The following is a 19152-nucleotide window of genomic DNA, read 5'->3' on the forward strand; positions in this document are numbered from 1 at the left end:
TAAGAACTATAATTTTGAATTTGAAATACGCATCTTTATAACGCTAGGGTTTTTATTACAAAGAATAGTTACGCTTGTGTATTTTAATAATAAGAATATAAAATTTGCGTCGAAGTTGAACAACGCGATAAGATTTAGAAAAAGGAGAGGTACTTTCGCCTACTAGCTAATTTTCAACAGTTCTTCAATAGATTGATTAATGAACTAGGTTAGGTTAAAAGAAACTCAAATCTTACGGCATTTGTTAAGTTTTTTTTCAACAAGTCATTAATACAAATAATAAGGTTAGCCGTAACTTGGTTAATTATAATTTAATTTTATCCTATAATTTGGTCTCCATCCATACATTAATATAATAACATGTAGGTCAAGCTTCTTATTTCATTATGGAATAAAAGCATATATAGTTCAGTTCAGAGATCTATTAGAATCTTTGATGTGCCGCGAATAGTCCGTGTGCCGGTGTTGCTTGTATTGTCACATGACATGCATGTTTAAATCGCAAAATTTTATGTGAAAACAGTCATAAAGTAATATTCTAAGCGATATTTAATCAGTCCATTAAATAAATAAATGTTTTATGTATTTTTTAAGAATTTATACATTTGATTCGTAAAATTTGACTACATGCGCCCACGTACTATTTTGTTAGACGTCTGACCTCAGTCACAGCCCCTCAAGCGTGAAAAGTTGCACAGGTCCGGCCTTAACATTTATTATTCGAGATTCTTGGGATTAGTTTTATTAAGTTAGAAATTCAGGATAGTTGATAGGTAGATAATATTTAATTTAAATATAAGTAAGATTTAAGTACGAAAAAGAGTTTAACCAAAAATTTTAATTTAATAAGTTTAGTTTTTAGCGCTATCAGTGGGGTGTTTATAACAAGTGATGAGAGAATAGGTGGTACGAATTACTTAGGCCCATTTATTCTGTGGATTAAGGCATTAAATATTTACTTTTTGACACAAAAGGGTAAAATGTTTTGGTTTGTCTTCAAATTTTATATATTTCCTTTTTTTGCGTATTGAGATTTATTTTTACTTGGTGGTGATTATTAATGGGGATTTTGGCTGCCATATTCAATGTCCTTTATTATTGTTTTTTTTTTTAAATTAATACATATTATGATATATTATTATAATAAGATACTCGTGAAAACCCCCATCTCTATATTTCGTACCAATCTCTTTTGATAAAAAGTAATTATGTAGTCAGAAAAGTGGAAGTATATTTTTTTAAATCAACTTTTACATTAAAATTCATCTAGCGGTCTATATCTTATGCGTTTAAAAGACACAAGTCTTACTTGTGAAAAACACACTTTACATCCTGAATGTAATATTTATTAATTTGTTTGCCTGATATTTAGTTATTGTGCATAATAGGAGAGATTAGATGAAAATTAACAAAGATAAATGCTTATACTAAAAACTTAAAATCTTATACAAAACACTACATTTTAAGTATACTGAATCCTAAAACTACAGTGAGAATACTAAATACTTTTATAAATTTAACCAGCCTTTTGAATCTGGCCCAAAGAGTTAATACAATTTTCTAAATTCTGTTTTTTTGCCTTTGTTTTTTAGCAGTTTCTTCCATTAAGGAAAGAAACAGTTTCTCTGTTGCTGCTATGGATTTCAACTTCATCTCGCACATCAGCATATGGATACTAAAGCATTACATTATAATTATATTCTTTATTGTGTCGCTGAAGGGCATATATTGCTGCATGTTGTCAATGAGCCAAAAGATAAGATTGGAACAAAATTCGTGATAGGGACTAATTTTTGATCAGTTGACTGTCGTTTTCTATAAACCCATTCAATTTTTTTACCCATAAACACTCTATTATTTAAATGTTATTTATGAAAAAAACGTTTGAATATTAAAATGTATCAATATCTTTTTGACACATAAGTTTATCTCTATCTAGCTCATAAAGGAATGAGATAACTATACTTTTATCTCATATAAATGATGACAAATTATTATGTTTTTACAGGCACTCCTGAAATAAAAATTCCAATTACTTGACTTTTATGAAATGGATTTTAGTAAGTTCTTTAACAAAAACTAAAAAGGCCTTCAGAGTAGTCCATAATTCATTATTTCAAAATTAAATCAATAAAACCCTAAGGTATTAGGGTACTAAACAGAAACAAATTATTTTGTCTTTTACAGCCACCCCTGGAATAAAAATGCAATTTTCTTGGCTCTTAATGAATGGATTCTAGTCATTTCTTCAAAAAAGAATAAAAAAACCTTTAAAGTAGTTCATAAATCAATAACGGGAAAATTTTGACTGTTAGAACTCAAGGTATAAGTAAGTTGCCAATAAGAGACAAATTTTTTCCTTCTGGAATAAAATGTCCATTTTCTTCCGACTTTTAGTTATTACATTTTAGTTATTTTTATAGAAAAGACTAGGAAAGTCTTCAAAGTAGTCAATAAATCAATAATAACGAAATTTTTACTACTAGAATTCAAGATATTGGCGGGCCAATAAGAGACAAATTATTTTTTTTCTTACAGGCACGCCTGGAACAAAAAATCCAATTTTTTGACTTTTAGTAAATGAATTTCAAGCGTTTCTTCAGAAAAGACTAAAAAAGCCTTCAGAGTAGTCCATAAATCAATAATTTCAAAATCTTGACTACTAGAACTCAAGATATTATTGTGTCAATAAGGGACAAATTATTTTATTTTTTACAGGCACTCCTGGAATGAAAATTCAATTGTCTTGACATTTAATGAATAAATTCCAATCATTTCTTCAGAAAAGAGATGGCCATAAATCAATAATTGAAAAAAAATGTTGATTTTAAAATATTGGGGTGCCAATAAGGGACAAATGTTTTTTTTCGCACAGGCACTCCTGGGATGGAATTTCAATGTTCTGGGCTTTTAGCTAGTGGATTTTAGTCATTTCTTTAAAAAAAACTAAAAAAATCTTCAGAATAATCCATAAATCAATAATTGCAAAATTTTGACATTTTCCTTCTTGAAAAAATTACTGTGGTTATTATTAAGTAAGAAAAAAATATGACTTTTGTTGAAAATTTCTTCGTAAAAAAAATTCCTAGACAAACACGAAATTTGATCCTCAACTGCCACAACAGAGGGAAGTAAGCTGTAAAAAACAAAATTTTAGACTTATTTTCTTAAGAAAAACAGTGTTTTTCTTACAATAGCAAAAAAGGGTTTTTCCCAGAAAAAAGGTCGAAGAAGTAGTCTTTATTGTGTCACTGAAGGGCAAACAGGGGCAGTTATAATACTAAAACAAATCCACAAACACATATAAAAAACATACTTCCTCACATTAAAAACTGCAAAAAATTTAGACGAATACCAGGCCAAATTCTAAATTCACCACTTTCATAAAAGGGGAAAAAGGAAAACCAGCAAAACCCATCAAATAATAATGACCTCACCTGATCTCCCTTCCAACTATTAAAGGTAATAGACCTATCCTTAAAGATTTCTTTAAAAACACGTCAAAAGTAATACAAAAACAGCCCATAAATTTATCTGGGTACGGCCCCGTAATTCTCAAAATCAGTGGGATAGAGAGAGATACACAATTACTTTTACAGCCTAAAGTAGGAATCGCCAGAACGCAGATGTTTTATCTTTGTTTAATAGACTGGCTAAAAAGAGGTGACAAGGCTGTGAGTGCTGGGAGTGTTTAAAATATTTTGTAAGATGCTTGGATTTTAGTCCGCGGTCAATTTTTTGATATTATTTTCTTGTGATATTATTTTCTTTCTAAAAATGGACATTTTCGAAAGAAAAATAAAAAATAGTATAAAACATGCGGTTTTACGTATATTTAAAATAATTTCATAGATAAACTATATAAAATCTTACCATTTAAACATGTATATCATGCGACAATAAATACGACATAGGCGCACGGACTAGTTAGTGCGGCATCTGCGACACATCAAAGATTCTAATAGATCTCCGAATTGGACTTTAACAACGTCAAGTCTGGGTAACAAAAATTCATATAAACATTAAAAAAATATTTATTCTTTTTTTATACAGTAGGTATACCATATAATATGTGTGGACTGAATAATTCGTTTAAATAAATGTTATTCTATTCCAGGGTTTTGAGAATGAATTTGCATTAAAACATTTTAAAGTGACATCCCTCTTGAGGCATTTACATGCAGCAAAGAAAACTTAAAAATGAAATAAACAATTTTTTTCAATTAACAACTTTCCGATTCAGAAAGAATTTAAATTCCAAAACAAAAAATATTTAAAATTCCAGAACACCCGGTATTTTTTCAACAAACTGATTTTATCAAAAAAAGAGTAACCTTGCTATTAAATAATGAACTTACATAATTATACAGTGTGTGTCAGCCAAATGGAATAAATTAGGTATTAAATAGATGGGAGCGTGTTGGAAAAAACGCTCGAACACGTCGATTGGTTTTTGGGAAAATCCTCGCTGGACGAGAAGAGACAATACTCAATACCCTGAAAAGGTTAACGCGTGGGCAGGAATTATTGAAGATCAGATCATAGGTCCCTTTTTTATTGAGGGCAATTTGAATGGCGATAATTATTTAGAATTGCTTCAAAATTATGTAGTGCCAACTTGTATCCTGATCCAGGAAACCCACAAGTTCTAGCGAATATGATATTGGTTCAACAAAATGGAGCACCACCCCACTACTAAATAAATGTTCGGCAGTTTCTCAACCAAATATTTCCAGATCGGTGGATAGGGAGGCGAGGATCGATGGAATGGCCAGCACGGTCTCCCGATCTGACGCCATTAGACTTTTTCTTATGGGGATATGTGAAAACTATTGTATACAAAACTAAACCCACTGACTTAGCTGACTTACGAAGACGAATAACCCTTGCAATTAGATCGATCACACCTGAGATGTAGAGGTAACGTTAGAAGAAATTTCTATTTACGGGTAGGGTGTTACCAAGACGTTCGTGGCGATCATTTGTCGTGTCGACATTGTATACAAAATATGTCTAAAATGATCCGAGGAATTTAGAAATTAATTAACATACAGGGTGTTATGTTTAAACTAAGCAAGTTGGTACTGGCCACCGTTATCTGATACTCGTGACGTGTTCGAGCGTTTTTTCCAACACGCTCCCGTCTATTTATTGGTTAATTTATTCCATTTGGCTGACACACACATTATATGAAACACAATTAAAATATCCTTCGTTTTGATTGATAGCAATCGCAGCCATGCAACGTGTACCCGACGCCGGTGCTATGTGAAGCACTTTGAACAGAGAAACAGAATAATGTAAATAAAGAAATCAAAACTGGATTCACTTTTATCACATACCTTGAAGAATCAATTGCATTAATGGGATCAAATAACACTCGTGGAAATCACAAACTACGTTTAAGGCAAATCATTAAACAAACAATTTGAAAAGGAAAATGAGAAGCCATCGAACCGAGCCTAAATGAAATTGACTCGCTTCTGCTATTGGTCGAAATTCGAAGCAAGTGATACCACGTGATATTTCCGGGGTACCTTTAAAGCAAGTATAGAGGAAATAATTTTGGCATCTTGCAGAGAATGAACATGTAATTTCATCAATCTGTTGTGCATTTCATGAAGGGTAAATTATTCCCGCTTGAAAAAAATTTATTCCCGATTTAAGGAAAATTAATATTTGTGTGAAGGCACTGAAAATTTATATGTGAGAACATTACTTACAGTTGATTTAATTGAAATATTTTTCCTAACGTTAAATATAGCTTGTTCTTGAACCCTTACAAATTTATTTTGATTTAAAATAAGATTTACTTTAAATTTTAAGACAAGCATACATTTGAAAATAAGGTTAAGGTGTTCTTATCTTAATGTTGTTACATTATTAGGACTTTTTTGTGTGTACACATTAGAAGATGATTATAGTCGTCATTTAAAAGCCTACAATGTACAGTCGGCAAATTTGAAAATGTCCCTCGCATCTGCTCTCGGACTTCGTTGCCTTACAATTTGGCAACATGGCTTTTGACTGAAAGGGGTAGCGTACGGCAGGCGCTAGGGTGTAGAGTATCGATCGAGTTTAGTCGTGTATAAATAGGCAGGGGTGACGGAACTCATTTTTCAGTAGATGGGGTTTTTGCAATGGGACGTTTCGAATATTTTTGTGGCTGTGCAAGCTGATATTAAAAAAATTAATCAGTTTGTTTTTCTTCCTTATGTAAAGTTTTTAGGACAATGCGCTATAGTGTTTTATACGTTGGCTAAATGCGCTCTTTAAAATTCTGTTTGGTTCATCACTTTTGAGAAATTACCTTCAGTTATTTTTTTATTGGGACACTATATTTCTTAACTCCAAATTATTATTTTTTTGCTTGATCTTTCACAACCTATATTTTTGTTGTCAAATGCTGCTTGTTGTCAAAATAAATAGAAAAAAAAAATCGTTTTTACTTTTTTATGCATTACATAAAAATCCTAATCGATGTTTTCTTTGAATTTTTTTAAATCAAAGTATTACTTTATATTACTCACCCAACATTTGAAAAATAAAATGCAACTTAAATAAAAATACCAATCCAAATTTTAAATTGTTTTTTTACTTTTAGAGTGTGAGTTATTTTATAAAATAATATAATTTAAAAAAATACCTATTTGTTTTTTTTTATTTTTAAATATATGGTGTGTATTTAAAAATAAGTAAACAAACAGATGTAATTCTATGATAAAATAATAGTTTTTTTAATTCTGGCAGCAACCAGTAAGTGTAAACCAAAATATAGGTAATCATAAAAAAAGGAAACATTATAATAATAGAAACTTTAAGTGCTACAGCAGAAACGATAGGTATATGTTGTATATGTTGAGATTTTTCTCTTTCATCCTGTGTCTAGGAAATAAAAAACGCGAACTCAAACCTGTTTAAAGCATTAAAGGTTTCATAAAAAATAGCGCGCTATGGTTAGCACCGCCTCCTAGCATTAATAACGTAATGCGAGCTGAGATACTACCAAAACTACTTATTTTGGAATACCCTGTCTAGCGCTGTAAAACTAAATACTTGTACTAAGTACTACCATAATATGGGAAAAAAATTAATATTTTTGTTTCTTTTTCCTCACATTTTATTTATAAGTATACCTATATAAAAATACATGGTGTAGAACTCGTCAAAAGAAGTTGGTTGATATACCAAAAATTGCCTATACTCGTATAGTAAAAGTTGCATATTAAGAAAGTTAGTTTGCGTTATTGAAATTTTTTTACTCATTATCAAGTTAAGTGGACATTGTTTTTACAAAAACTATTCAAAATTGTCCCCACTTGTTCGATTAACCCAAAATGTTGTTCGGCAAATCCATATTTTAAATTGTTTATGTCTATATTTTGGTATAAGAGGTAGAAAAAAATCTATGTGGTTCTCATGAGTAAAGCACACTTTTTTACTGAAGTGATGAATAAAGTAATATTTCCGTTTGTAAATAAGACACTCTCGTGATTTCTTCTTGAATAAAAAACTATTTTTTATATATTTTTATTGAAACGAAGTTAACTTTAATTACTAAACTTTAATTGTAGTAGTCCCGTATCTTTTTTTATTTACTTTTTTTTTAAACCTTATAAAACGTATAAGTAATCGATCAAAGGTCAGTTTCAAAGCGAAAATTTTATTTCCTATTTAATGACAAATTACAGTTCTTTAAGTATAACATCTTAATAACAATTAATAACATTCAACACTACTCCTAACAAGCTTTAGTAAGTATAATTAAATCTAGAATAAAAATACTTTTTTATTTAAATTTTTAAATAGCCTACGTATTGTGTTTTTTTCGAAACTTACACCTTTTTTTTTAAATAATAATTATTTAATATCACAGGGTGCATTTGGTATTGGTATGGCTTCTTAATTAATATTTGGTATAAAAACCATTTGCGTCAATGCATTGTTGCAGCCTTTTCCGCATTAATCCCGCGTAATTACTAAAATCGGGTCTCCCTCTGAAAGATTCCCAAACTCTTTAAGCCTGGGCTAGTAACGTTTCCTTCAATCTAATTTGGCCTTGATTAAAAGTATCCCAAGAATTCACCATTTCAGCCCACAAATTTTCGATGGGGTTTAAGTCGGGGCTTCTGGATGGCCATGGAATTAAATTAAATTCCGGATGTTCCTCAAACCATGTTCTCGCCATACGGGAGGTATGAATTGGACAATCATCGTGCATAAAGGATATTGGTCCAGCCGGATATAATATTCTGTATGAAGGCAAAAAAGAATTTTCCAAAATGTCCACGTAGTCCGCGGAATTCATTTGGGGTGGCGTGGTTACCAGCATTCCGGGTCCATTTTGGGTCATCCAACCCGATAATGACAATGTTATTCTCCCGCTTTTTTCAGTTTCTTGGACATAATGGGAATCATATCTGGTACTTGTAGGTCTCCACACTAATTGATGGGACCTTATGTCCGAAGAAAACGTTTTTTTGGTAAATACCACATTTGACCAGTCTCGGTCAATATTTTCTTGAGCAAACCTAAGCCTTCGCTCTGCGTTGTCGACCGTTAATTTGGCCTTTTTGGCTGGTCGCCTACAATTTATTCCAGCTGAACGAAGAGTATTCCTAATTGTTTGCATACTAACATCCAAGTTCATGGTTTCTTTGACCACCCGGCTATTTGTGAAAGGGTTATTTCTTACTTGGGTAACAGTAGCTTCTCTCATATTTTCGGTCAATACAGGTTTCCTTCCAGGATGTTGTCTGGTTTCTACATGCCTTTCTGCTTCTTGACGTTGGATCCAGCGTCTAACTTGTTTGACCTGTTTAAAAGCAAATGCAGTAATTAGTATTAATTAATTAAATAGATATCTATTATTCTATTAGGTTAGTGACAACAGTTTAGCAAAGGGGTGGCCTATATGTATAGGTATAGATAAAAAATAGCAGTAAATATTTTATTATTAAGAATAAGTTAATAAAGTAGGTACTAAAAAAGCAATAACAGCGTCTCTTAACAATAATATAATTTTATATTATTTGTTGGTGTTTTTTTAAAACATTCAGAGCGTTACGTCAAAATATATTTCTATGACAACTTTTTTTAATATATGGAGAAAAGCAAATAAAGCGAAAATATTGACAAAGTTTTCAAAGTGAAAATATTTCAGATTAAAATGTTTGCTATGACTTTTATAAAACCTTCATATTTAAAACTAACAACCGGCGCGAAGAGACAAAGTTATTTTAAATTATAATAAAAGCAGGCGATAGAATTCTTCTCTTCTTTTTCGTAAATTACCTATGTCAAAGCTCACTTATGTCAATGCTCAGTCTAATATCGTAAAATGCATATACATATGTATCATATTACTAAATCGAATAAATATAATTAACGAGGTAAAGCTTAAATTTGGCATAAAAAACCCATTCACAGGTATAATAATAAATACAATAATAATACAGATATAAAAATATACTAGATGGATACAAATAATGCGGTAAATAGGTAGTGGATTGGCTCACGGTGCGTTTTGGACTAAATATTATTTTAATAAACATTTTTTAATAGAGCCACTCCCCTTAACCCTCAACTGGTGCAGTAGTGAGTAAGATATTAAATTTAAAATTCAAAATATCGCCAATCTATACTACATTCGACTACCGTTTTTGAGAAACCTTTAAACCCATTAATACTTTTTTTAGGGTATGGTAATGCATTAAATTTATTTATTATCTAAAAAAAAACTATACCTTCGTTTTTTAAATATTTAGAAAAAACTTGAATGTTTTCAAGATATCGCGTTGCAACACTTAAAAAAATTCACCCTGTATAAGGGTTGCTTGGATTTAAAAAATACTACCTCAAAAAAAACAATCAATCATATTTAAAATGATTTTACTTTAAAAATAAAACAAAAACATTTTTTATTTGGATAGACCCAATAACATGTATATTTTTCTTTGTTAAAAAATATAGGTAAGTTTTATAACTTTTTTACATATCTATCGATAAATGAAACTTAAGATATGTAATTTTCAGCTATTTTTCTAAATAAAAAATTTAATAAAAAAATTATAAATTACCCTCGAAATCACTCCTATTTGAATAGATTCCCAGGACGATGAGATAATAATTTTCGTTTTTGATCTATTAAATTGATTAGCTTATTTCGGGATATCAAAAAAAGTTGGTTCCGTATAAAAACAAACCTTTTTTTTTAAATGAAAGTTAAAGAGAATTTTTGAAGATTTTTGACAAATTTCATAGTTTAGTTTAAATAGATTTTACCTATAAACACACTTATAAACACAAAAGACAGTACAATTCTACTTACCATCAAATTTTATTTATAATTACCACCTTACACATTTTACCTGCATCCCCGTGCCGCCAATTAATATAGAAAAACCCTCCTTAAAAATAGATCTTAAAATTTACAATGGTACCTTATACACAATGTTATGCTATAAGCTGTCCCCGCATCAGCCCCCGTTACTTATTTTCGAAAAATGCCGCTATACTTTCTTCATTCATACAGTGAAGCCAAATTGTGCTTAAATTACGTGTAAATGGGTAAAGAGCCACGGAGCGAGGGACAGTTTCAATTTTGTTGACTGTACATTTTATTGATATAGAAAGGACATGTATTTTTGTTTTGTTATTCGTTTTGAATGTAGACAGCTACCTTAACGATATTCTTATTACATAGGAAGAGAAATAGGAAAATCAACTGGAATTGGAAAAGTTGAAAGTCTACTGTTTTCTGGATAACGTCGCTCTTTGAGGCCAATTTAGAAATTCCAGATATAACCTATGTTCCGTTAATTTCTATTCGCAGCTTATAAATTCGATGTTAAAATTGAAAATTGAGAACGGACCAAGTTATGGAAATGAACTAAAGAAAAACCATAGAAGTTTATGTCTTTTCTGGTAAATATTATCGTTGTGATAATATTGATAATTACTATTTTAGTGCATTTTTGGAAATGCAGAATCAAGTTTGGAGTAACTGGTTGTGATGGTATAATTTGATCGAATCATTGATTGAATCTTTAATTGAATTAAAAATCGGGAATTGGAGATCACCCTTGAGTTTTTTTATAGAATTTTCGCAAATGATTTAAGAGAATTAAACCTATTTGGCCTTCTACCACAAATTTTGTTTTTTCTTTCTATTTTTATGCACAGTTAGGTTAAAAATAAGTAAAAAGTGATCAGCTTAACTTCTTTAAGAGTCAAAAAATAGACAGGATACATAAAACCGCGGAAGTTCATCCAGATTTTAACGCATTCTTTTATCAAAAGCAAGAACCCTCCAACCACCCTTTTGGTCAAACTTTTTTTTTTCTTCTATTTTTCTAGCATAAACAAAACTAAGATTAATAGTTCGCTTTGATGATTACATGAAATTTTCAGACATTTACACCTAAATGACAATATGCAAAATATTTTTATGATTTGTTTATCCGTAACTCGTATAGGTATCAGGAGAATAGAGCCATCTTGAATAAAGAACTAGACGAATGTCGAAAACTACGGGAATTTTTGGAACGAAAATCCGAGGATATGGGTCTAACCAGGTCTCACAGAGGCTCTTCCCCACGTAGGTCCGGTCCATCCGGAAGGTCAATGGATAGAGGATCTAAAGATATGCATCGGTAAGCGTTACTTTATAAAATAATTCTTTTTGTACTTTATATAAGATTAAATATTTAAAATATTGTTTGCGAATGACATATCAAATTTTAATATTTTGATCATTTAAATTCGAATTCAGTAGATTCAGCCAAGTTCAGATTGGATACTGAAAAATGTAAAAAAAATACATTTACGTAGTTTAAAAAAAAATCCAATTTAATTTTTACAATTTACCTCTCAATTCCTCATAATACTTTTGCATTATTAACTTCATCTTGTATATGTTAATTCTTCAATAGTAATTGAAGCTGGTGGATTTATTATCCAATCAATTAAGGATTGACCAGCAAAATTCATTTAAACGAAATTTTATTAAAAGAATTGCGTCAGTTTGACAGAAATTTGCACAAATTAGTGTCGCGTGTGTATTTACAAATGAAGGAGAGAGAGGACTTGACCAAAACTTCAAGCTAGAAGAGGTCGAGGAGGAGCTGAGAGCGATGGGGTTCGAGCCGGAGGAACTGGGCTGGTTTAAAACCGGCCCAGGCCGACGAAGATCCACAGACCTCATCAGATTCCTCGTCCCCAAAGAACAGGAGAATGTGTTTGAAATTGATAACATTTTAAAGATTAGGGTCCGCGTTGACCGCTTAAGGACTCAGACTATTGAAAACAGGAAGCAAATTGGGGAGTGTCATCGCTGCCAGGAATATGGTCATGTCCTGAGTAATTAAAACGCAAAGCCGCGTTGCCACAAGTGCAAGGGCGAACATTTCTATTCAGAATGTGTAAAAAACAGAGCAACCTCGGCTGAGTATTGCAATTGCGGCGGTGACCATCCGGCGAGCTATTGGCGCTGCCCAAAAAACCCAAATATAAAAAACACAAACAACCAAAAAAAAAAGCTTCGCTGAGACCTTGAGAACGACCGTCTCGGACTCTAATAACAGGAGGGCGGAGCCAAAGGATGGCAATACATCATCGCACATGAAACGGCCCGAGCTGAAATTGAAAACACAAATCTCCTAAATCTCTTAAGTTTGCCCGACGGGATCCTGGAAAAAAAAATCGATAACATAATGGCAAAACTGGAAAAATTAAACTCCGACCCGGCGATCAAACTATTGCTGGGAGTCGAGGTCTAGGTTCTCGCAGTGTCCGTTCGTTTCCTTCCTAACATGTCCAAATCCCAATTCCCATCTTTAATAACCACACAAAAATAAACCTCATAAAAAACCCAATCCAACCGCCAAAAACCTAATTTATCACCAAAAAACACCGTAAAAGACCGGTTAGGTTCACATCTCCGCCCGACCTTTCCTCGCTAGCCAAAAGTTCCGCAATCTGAGGGGGCGTGGTCTGCTCCACAGGCTCGCGTCCAATACTATCACACCCAGACCTCATAAATACATGCAACCAAACCTATCCCGACCAGTCGGTTCCTATTCTCAGAGCAAGTCAAAAGTCCAAGCACCTAGAATCATAAAAGATGGCGCCTAATCTCGACTAAAGGATCAATCAAAAGACCGGCAAGAGCCTTCGTTGCTAGAACGGAAGAATCAGTGCAAAGATGATGATGACAAATGAAGGATAGACATCTGCTAGTATATGGACATTGTAACGGAAGTGGTAAAGTAGTGTTTCCACATGAGAGAAATATGGGAGAGTTTTACGTATGTCATTATGTCAGAGTTGGTTTCTTTATTTAAGGAAAACAGTTTTTCCCCGTAACGAACAGTTTTTGGTCAAAACGGCAACGTCCCGTAATTCTTTGAAAAATCGTCGCAGATCCGTACTCTTGTATTTGGAAGATGATTTTACGTCCGAATTGGTCCCGAAAGGAATTGGGTTCAACTGTCTGGAATAAATGTTTGATTAATTCCAGGCAGTTGAAGGAAACGACTCAAAAAGTGCTTGGAAGGAACAAAAGAATTCCAAGCCGTTTAACTGCCAGACTTTAACGACGTACTTTTAACTATGGCGAGCACTTTGCCGTCAGGTTTCCAGGCGATCCCGCTCACTCCCACGCCCTCTTTAGGGGACGAGAGGCGCCACGCTCTGGTCCAGGAGAGTCTGTGTTGGGCCACCTCACCTGGAAATGTGGAATTGTATGTCCACAGAAAGCTTTTGGGAGTTTTAGGCAATCTAAGGTGTTGTTCAAGGAATATAGATTTTTTTCGCTTGAACTTTGTACTTGTTATTTTTAATCAGCTCTGTTGACAACAGACTAATTTCCAAATGCTTCTCTTATACATCCATCAGTAGGTGCTGAAGATGTAATACTGGATAATTTCAAACGGTCATTATCAACTAGTGTTCGCAGAATAACATGTCGCCCTGGTTTTACTCCAACGACTATAAAATATAATTTACGGGGTTTCCATCTATAACCTGACACATTTTAACTGCTTATAAGTCGAGAACGGAAAATGACAACATGTGCGGTTTTCACAGAACTTAATCAATATTTTTAAGGTTTTTTTTGACAGTGTTGTCGAGTTTCAAAATTTACCTGAAATAGGAGGAAAAAAATTGATGATTTTCAAAGGCCGATTTCTCAAAAATGTTAAATGTAACACCCTGTACTTTTTAAGTTCACATGAAAGCCTGTTAAATCCCCTTTCTGAAAATGTATAAATTGTCTTAAATTCATAATTTTTTTTACAGAGCCAATTTTAGTAAATGACACCTTTTTGAAAATTTTCCTAGGATACATATTCGGTGATTGATGAACATTTTCTGGTAATTGCATAATCTGTTTGAGAAAGTGCTTTATATTGCAAAAATAGTAGTACAGCTATAACATCACCTTAAGTGAACAATGTCGTAAAAACTAGGGGCAGTTTGCCCCGTTCAATCCTTATAAATCAACAAATATAAAGTCCAGTGCAACGATATATTAGAATGGTCACCCGTCAAAACACCAGCATTTTACTTCTCAAACAATGTAAATAGAAGGTGGATGACATTGTTTGGCAGGTGGAATGCTGGTGTTTTGACGGGTGACCATTCTAATATATCGTTGCACTGGACTTTATATTAATAAGTTCCAAAATAGATTTAAGTGTACGATAAGTTTATACGATCCTCAATAATGCCTAGAACATTATGCTAGAAATTTGGATATATTCCTAAGAGTATATCCAAATTTCTAGTATTCTTATGTATATTTACAAATTTATAGTGCTTAAAAATAATATTAATAACAAAGATTTCAAAAAAGGCAAGGTTTTTGTTTTTTGCTGATATCTCATGAAGTATAAATATTAAAAAATATTCAAACAGAGATAGACTTAGATGAGACTTATAGATTTTACTACTATTATTACTTAGACATTTCCGATGAGAAACACTCTACTTTTGGAATCCGATCTCCGTTATTTGTAATTTTAATTTAACACTGACTGCAAATAGGCCTCTTTGCGGATTTTTTTACGCACATGACGTAAAATTCATACTACTGCAATGTCGTACTAAATAATTGTTTAAAGATATTAATTATAAATCAAACAATTTGAAAGAAATATGGTGTATTAAAAACACTAAACTGTATTAAAAACACAACAACGAATTTGTGCACGTTAGAAATCGTACTTATTGGCTTACTATTTACTTATTGACTTGGCGTGTTATTGGCTTCCCTGTACATTTTACAGAAAAAATGTAAGATAACTTTTTGAAGAGACCAATCTGGCAAACCCTTGTGCAAAATTTCAAAAAATGTTAATAAGCGAATCTTGATTTATTCAATTAAATGTAATTGCAAAATTAGCAAATTTTCGCTTCGATTTATTAATAGATTGCGAAAAATTGATACAATCAAGAAATTAATTGACCGACCTAGTTGCGGCATATATAAATAATGACTTCTAGAAAGGGTAGAAATAAAGCTTTATTACCAAAATAGAAGACAAAAACAAAGGTAAGGACACAAAGTCACGGTCTCATCAAATTCATATAATTTCTTAAAAAAGCTTAAAAGCTACACGTGTTTCGCTCCTGTCGGAGCATCATCAGGCCTAAAAAATACATTAAGATATTTTTCAAAAAGAACGCTTATAAAACTCATTACTCATAAGCGACAGGAGCGAAACACGTGTAGCTTTTAATCTTTTTTAAGAAATTATATGGATTTGATGAGACCGTGACTTTGTGTCCTTACCTTTGTTTTTGTTTTCGTTTGGTCTCTTAGAGAAAAATGGATGATACGTTTCTACAAAATAGAAGAGTTATACTGCCTACATTACATGCAGAAACACATATGAACTAAATCTGTGTCTAATATTTGCCATGATCGAGAAAATCGAACAGTTAGAAATAAAGACGGAGAAGTAGCAGTTTTGGGATACGTAGGCACTTTCGTAGGCCCGAAATTATGGACTGGCTAATTTTTCTTAGATTGTCCTATCAAAATATGTCAAAAAACTTAGGGGATCCGATTTAAAATAAGAAAGTTGGGGGTAATTTCCGGTTAAACCGGAAGTAACAAAAAACCACTGAATACGTCTGCCAATCCCAATTTGGGTACTACACCCGCATACCAAATTTCATTTTTTTTAACTTAAAAATTAAATTAGGGGCGAACCACTTTTCTAGGATACCCGGTATAGCGGGGCCAAAAATAACCTTTAAATAGAATTCAAATGTTATTTTCATTTCCATTTCTTATCAATCTGAACAGTACTGCAGCGGTACTCTCTAACTCGATAAACAGAAATAGACAAGAAAAAATATAGAAAGAAAATATCTTTCTATGCGCGATTAGCACTCGCTAACCTTTGCTTTATGTCACTCGGCATCGTTCGGCTTTAGACATTCTTATACTACTCAATCTACAAACATTAACCTTTTTATAGCTAATGGGAATTTTCACAGCCCACAATGTCAATTACTGAAATGTCATTCGATATTATCGATCTCTTAAGTAATAAGTATGCTTTGTTATTGTTTCTGTTTTCATCCTATATCTATAAGGGATGCCTATAAGGGAAAAGTTTTCTTATAGATTTTTCAAATAATTTTAGGTATCAATAAGACGGCGAATTTTATGATAGATCTTTCCTAGTGTGTATTTATAATAGCTTAATATATTTTCTTTTTTTTTATTTAAATATATTTACTATTAAATTTATATTTTAATTTTTGTGTTAAACTATAGATTTAAGATAATAATATTATTAATTATGCCTTAGAAATGAAAGAGAAAGAACAAACGATTGAATTATGGATAAAAGGATTATATATATATATATAGTATTTTCAAAATTTCTGAAGAGTAATAAAACCCATTTTATTCCCTTTTGTGGAATTACTGGGAATTTCCCAATTTCGGGGCGTAAATAAGCGTGGATAAACTATATGACCTTATAAACTTAATGATCGTTTTAAACCTGAAAAAAGTAGTTAACAAATTATAGTTCACTCAAAGATATACCGTTGATCTTTTGACCGCAATAAAACCCTAATTATCTGTTGTAACCAAGTGATTTAAGTAAGTTATTTTTTTGTGGACTTTTCTGGTTTAACATTTTCTAATATTTATTTAATTAGTAAGTTTTATTTAGAATCACTTTCAAGCCAACCCTATTCCCTTTATCACTTCTTAAAAATGTTGGTCCTTGCACAATGGGGCTTAATGGTCTAATATGAGAATTCGTTGATTTTCAAATCTGCTACAAAAACATCCCCACAACAAAGATAAATACATCTTTTTTTCAATGTACTAAAAAGAGACGAAAGTATTAGCGAGACCATACGACCTCTTTCTATATTTCTATTACGAAGGTTAGAAAAGGCCGACGGCAACCCGAACTCTACCCGATCGAAGCCAGTTGAGATTGAGAGTAGAGTTTAGACTTTTTTTCTATAATAAAAAGAAAATTTCATTCTATCGAGTTAGAGAGTTCGCTCGCTGACCCTTAAATCAAATGTAAAAAAACATGAAATTATAGAATCAGTATTTCTTTTAGTTCCAGGGGCGGTCGCAGCCCTCCACCGCCCCCAAAAATCAGACGTTCACGCGATAGAAGTCCCCATTCGTATAAAGGGAGCAAAAAACCCCGCATGGACGAACCGACCCATCACGGGGGCAGCAGCAGTCACTATGGCGGATCACAATCGTACTCTGGCAACTCGAAACCGATGCCGTCGTTTTACAATCAGGGCGGCGGACCTCCAAGGGGCGAACCGATGTTCGTCACCACCTCTTATCCTGACCAAAGATTCAATTCGGGGGGATATCAGCCGTCTTACCCTATGGGAAATCCGTCGCTTATGTCCAGGCCTATGGGGTATCCCGGCTCTTCAGGAGGACCTAGAAAGTATTGAATATTTTAGAAGTACAATGTTGTATGTGAAGTAAAAGTACTACTTAGGTGTTGTGCAAGTTGTATTTTTAGGTTAGGTGAAGAGATTTTTTTTGAGTTCTATACTTTAAAAATATCTGTCATTAAGGTACGGTAAGGTGTCTTAGCCAATAAGAGTTTTATTGGCTGTACTATATACTAAATTTAGGTCTCATAAAAAGTAAATCCTTAGTCATTTATTTTACATGTTTTGACGTAACGTAATTATTAGAAAATATAGGTTATTGCAGTAATTAGAAAATTTTAGTTGCCATTAGGTTTGCCCACGGCTATAGATTGTAGAGCAAATGGTGTCACGATTACTTCAGGAAATATATTATAGAAATATATCAGCATATAGTCTTTTCTTTCAAGGTTGTGTTATGAATTAGTACGCATACTATCGAACGTCCTTAACCCAAACCGCGATTTGTCATTAAAAAGGTTGGAGTTATCGCATTATTTTAATTTGAAATGGAAGCAATAATATATGAGGGGGTTAGAAGCCAATGGATCCAAGTGACATTTTTTCAGAAGTGTAAAAACTGAATGGTGAAACATTTGAACTGTTGAGAAAATCAGCAAATTCAGTCGCCCGTATTGTTAATTGGCATAGGGAACCAAGTGCGCTTGAACCCCGTTGTCACTCAAGCATCAGTTATTTAGTAGATTACGCGCGAAGTGGAGGAGGTTAAGTTTTGCAAGTTTTTACAGTTTTTAAGTTGTTTTAAAACATTTTAGATCTGTTTAGTTATAATTCCGATGTTGATATGGACTTCGTCCCAAATCAAAATAAACTCCTGGACAAAATTATCGCACCACTAATTATTTTGTCAAGAAAATTTAAATAAAAATAAATATCAGTTAAAACAGTTATAATATCTTTTCTCGTATAAAAAGCAGAACTGAACAAAAACTATGTTTATGCTTTATCATGGAACATGCTGCTCGTGAGGAGTGAGAATACATCCGCAGGAAAGTTTTTAAATTTGATACGAGGAATGCTGCGAAGACTTCAAGCGGTCATTGCAGCTAGAGGTGGCAATACACGTTATTAAGAATTCATTATGGGTGAAAAGATCTAGGGCTTATCCCTAAACCTTTTTTATTCCCTACTACCCTATAGCAGCCTCACTATAGGTTTACAGGCAAGGGTGGCTTGGCCGTAGTAGGT

The 19152-nt window shown here is 32.6% G+C and overlaps 1 protein-coding gene across 1 annotated transcript in view; it reads left to right on the forward strand.

The window, feature by feature from the left end:
- LOC126744099 (scaffold attachment factor B1-like) overlaps positions 1-18334 on the forward strand; it is a 67047-nt gene extending 48713 nt beyond the window's left edge. The window contains exons 5-6 of the mRNA XM_050451449.1: positions 11478-11654; positions 17604-18334. Of these exons, the coding sequence (XP_050307406.1) occupies positions 11478-11654; positions 17604-17961 (535 nt within the window). The 3' untranslated portion in view covers positions 17962-18334. The remainder of the gene's footprint in view (positions 1-11477; positions 11655-17603) is intronic.
- Positions 18335-19152: the final 818 nt, after the last annotated feature.

This window comes from Anthonomus grandis, chromosome 1 (assembly GCF_022605725.1).
Source record: "Anthonomus grandis grandis chromosome 1, icAntGran1.3, whole genome shotgun sequence".
NCBI classification, from domain to species: domain Eukaryota; kingdom Metazoa; phylum Arthropoda; class Insecta; order Coleoptera; family Curculionidae; genus Anthonomus; species Anthonomus grandis.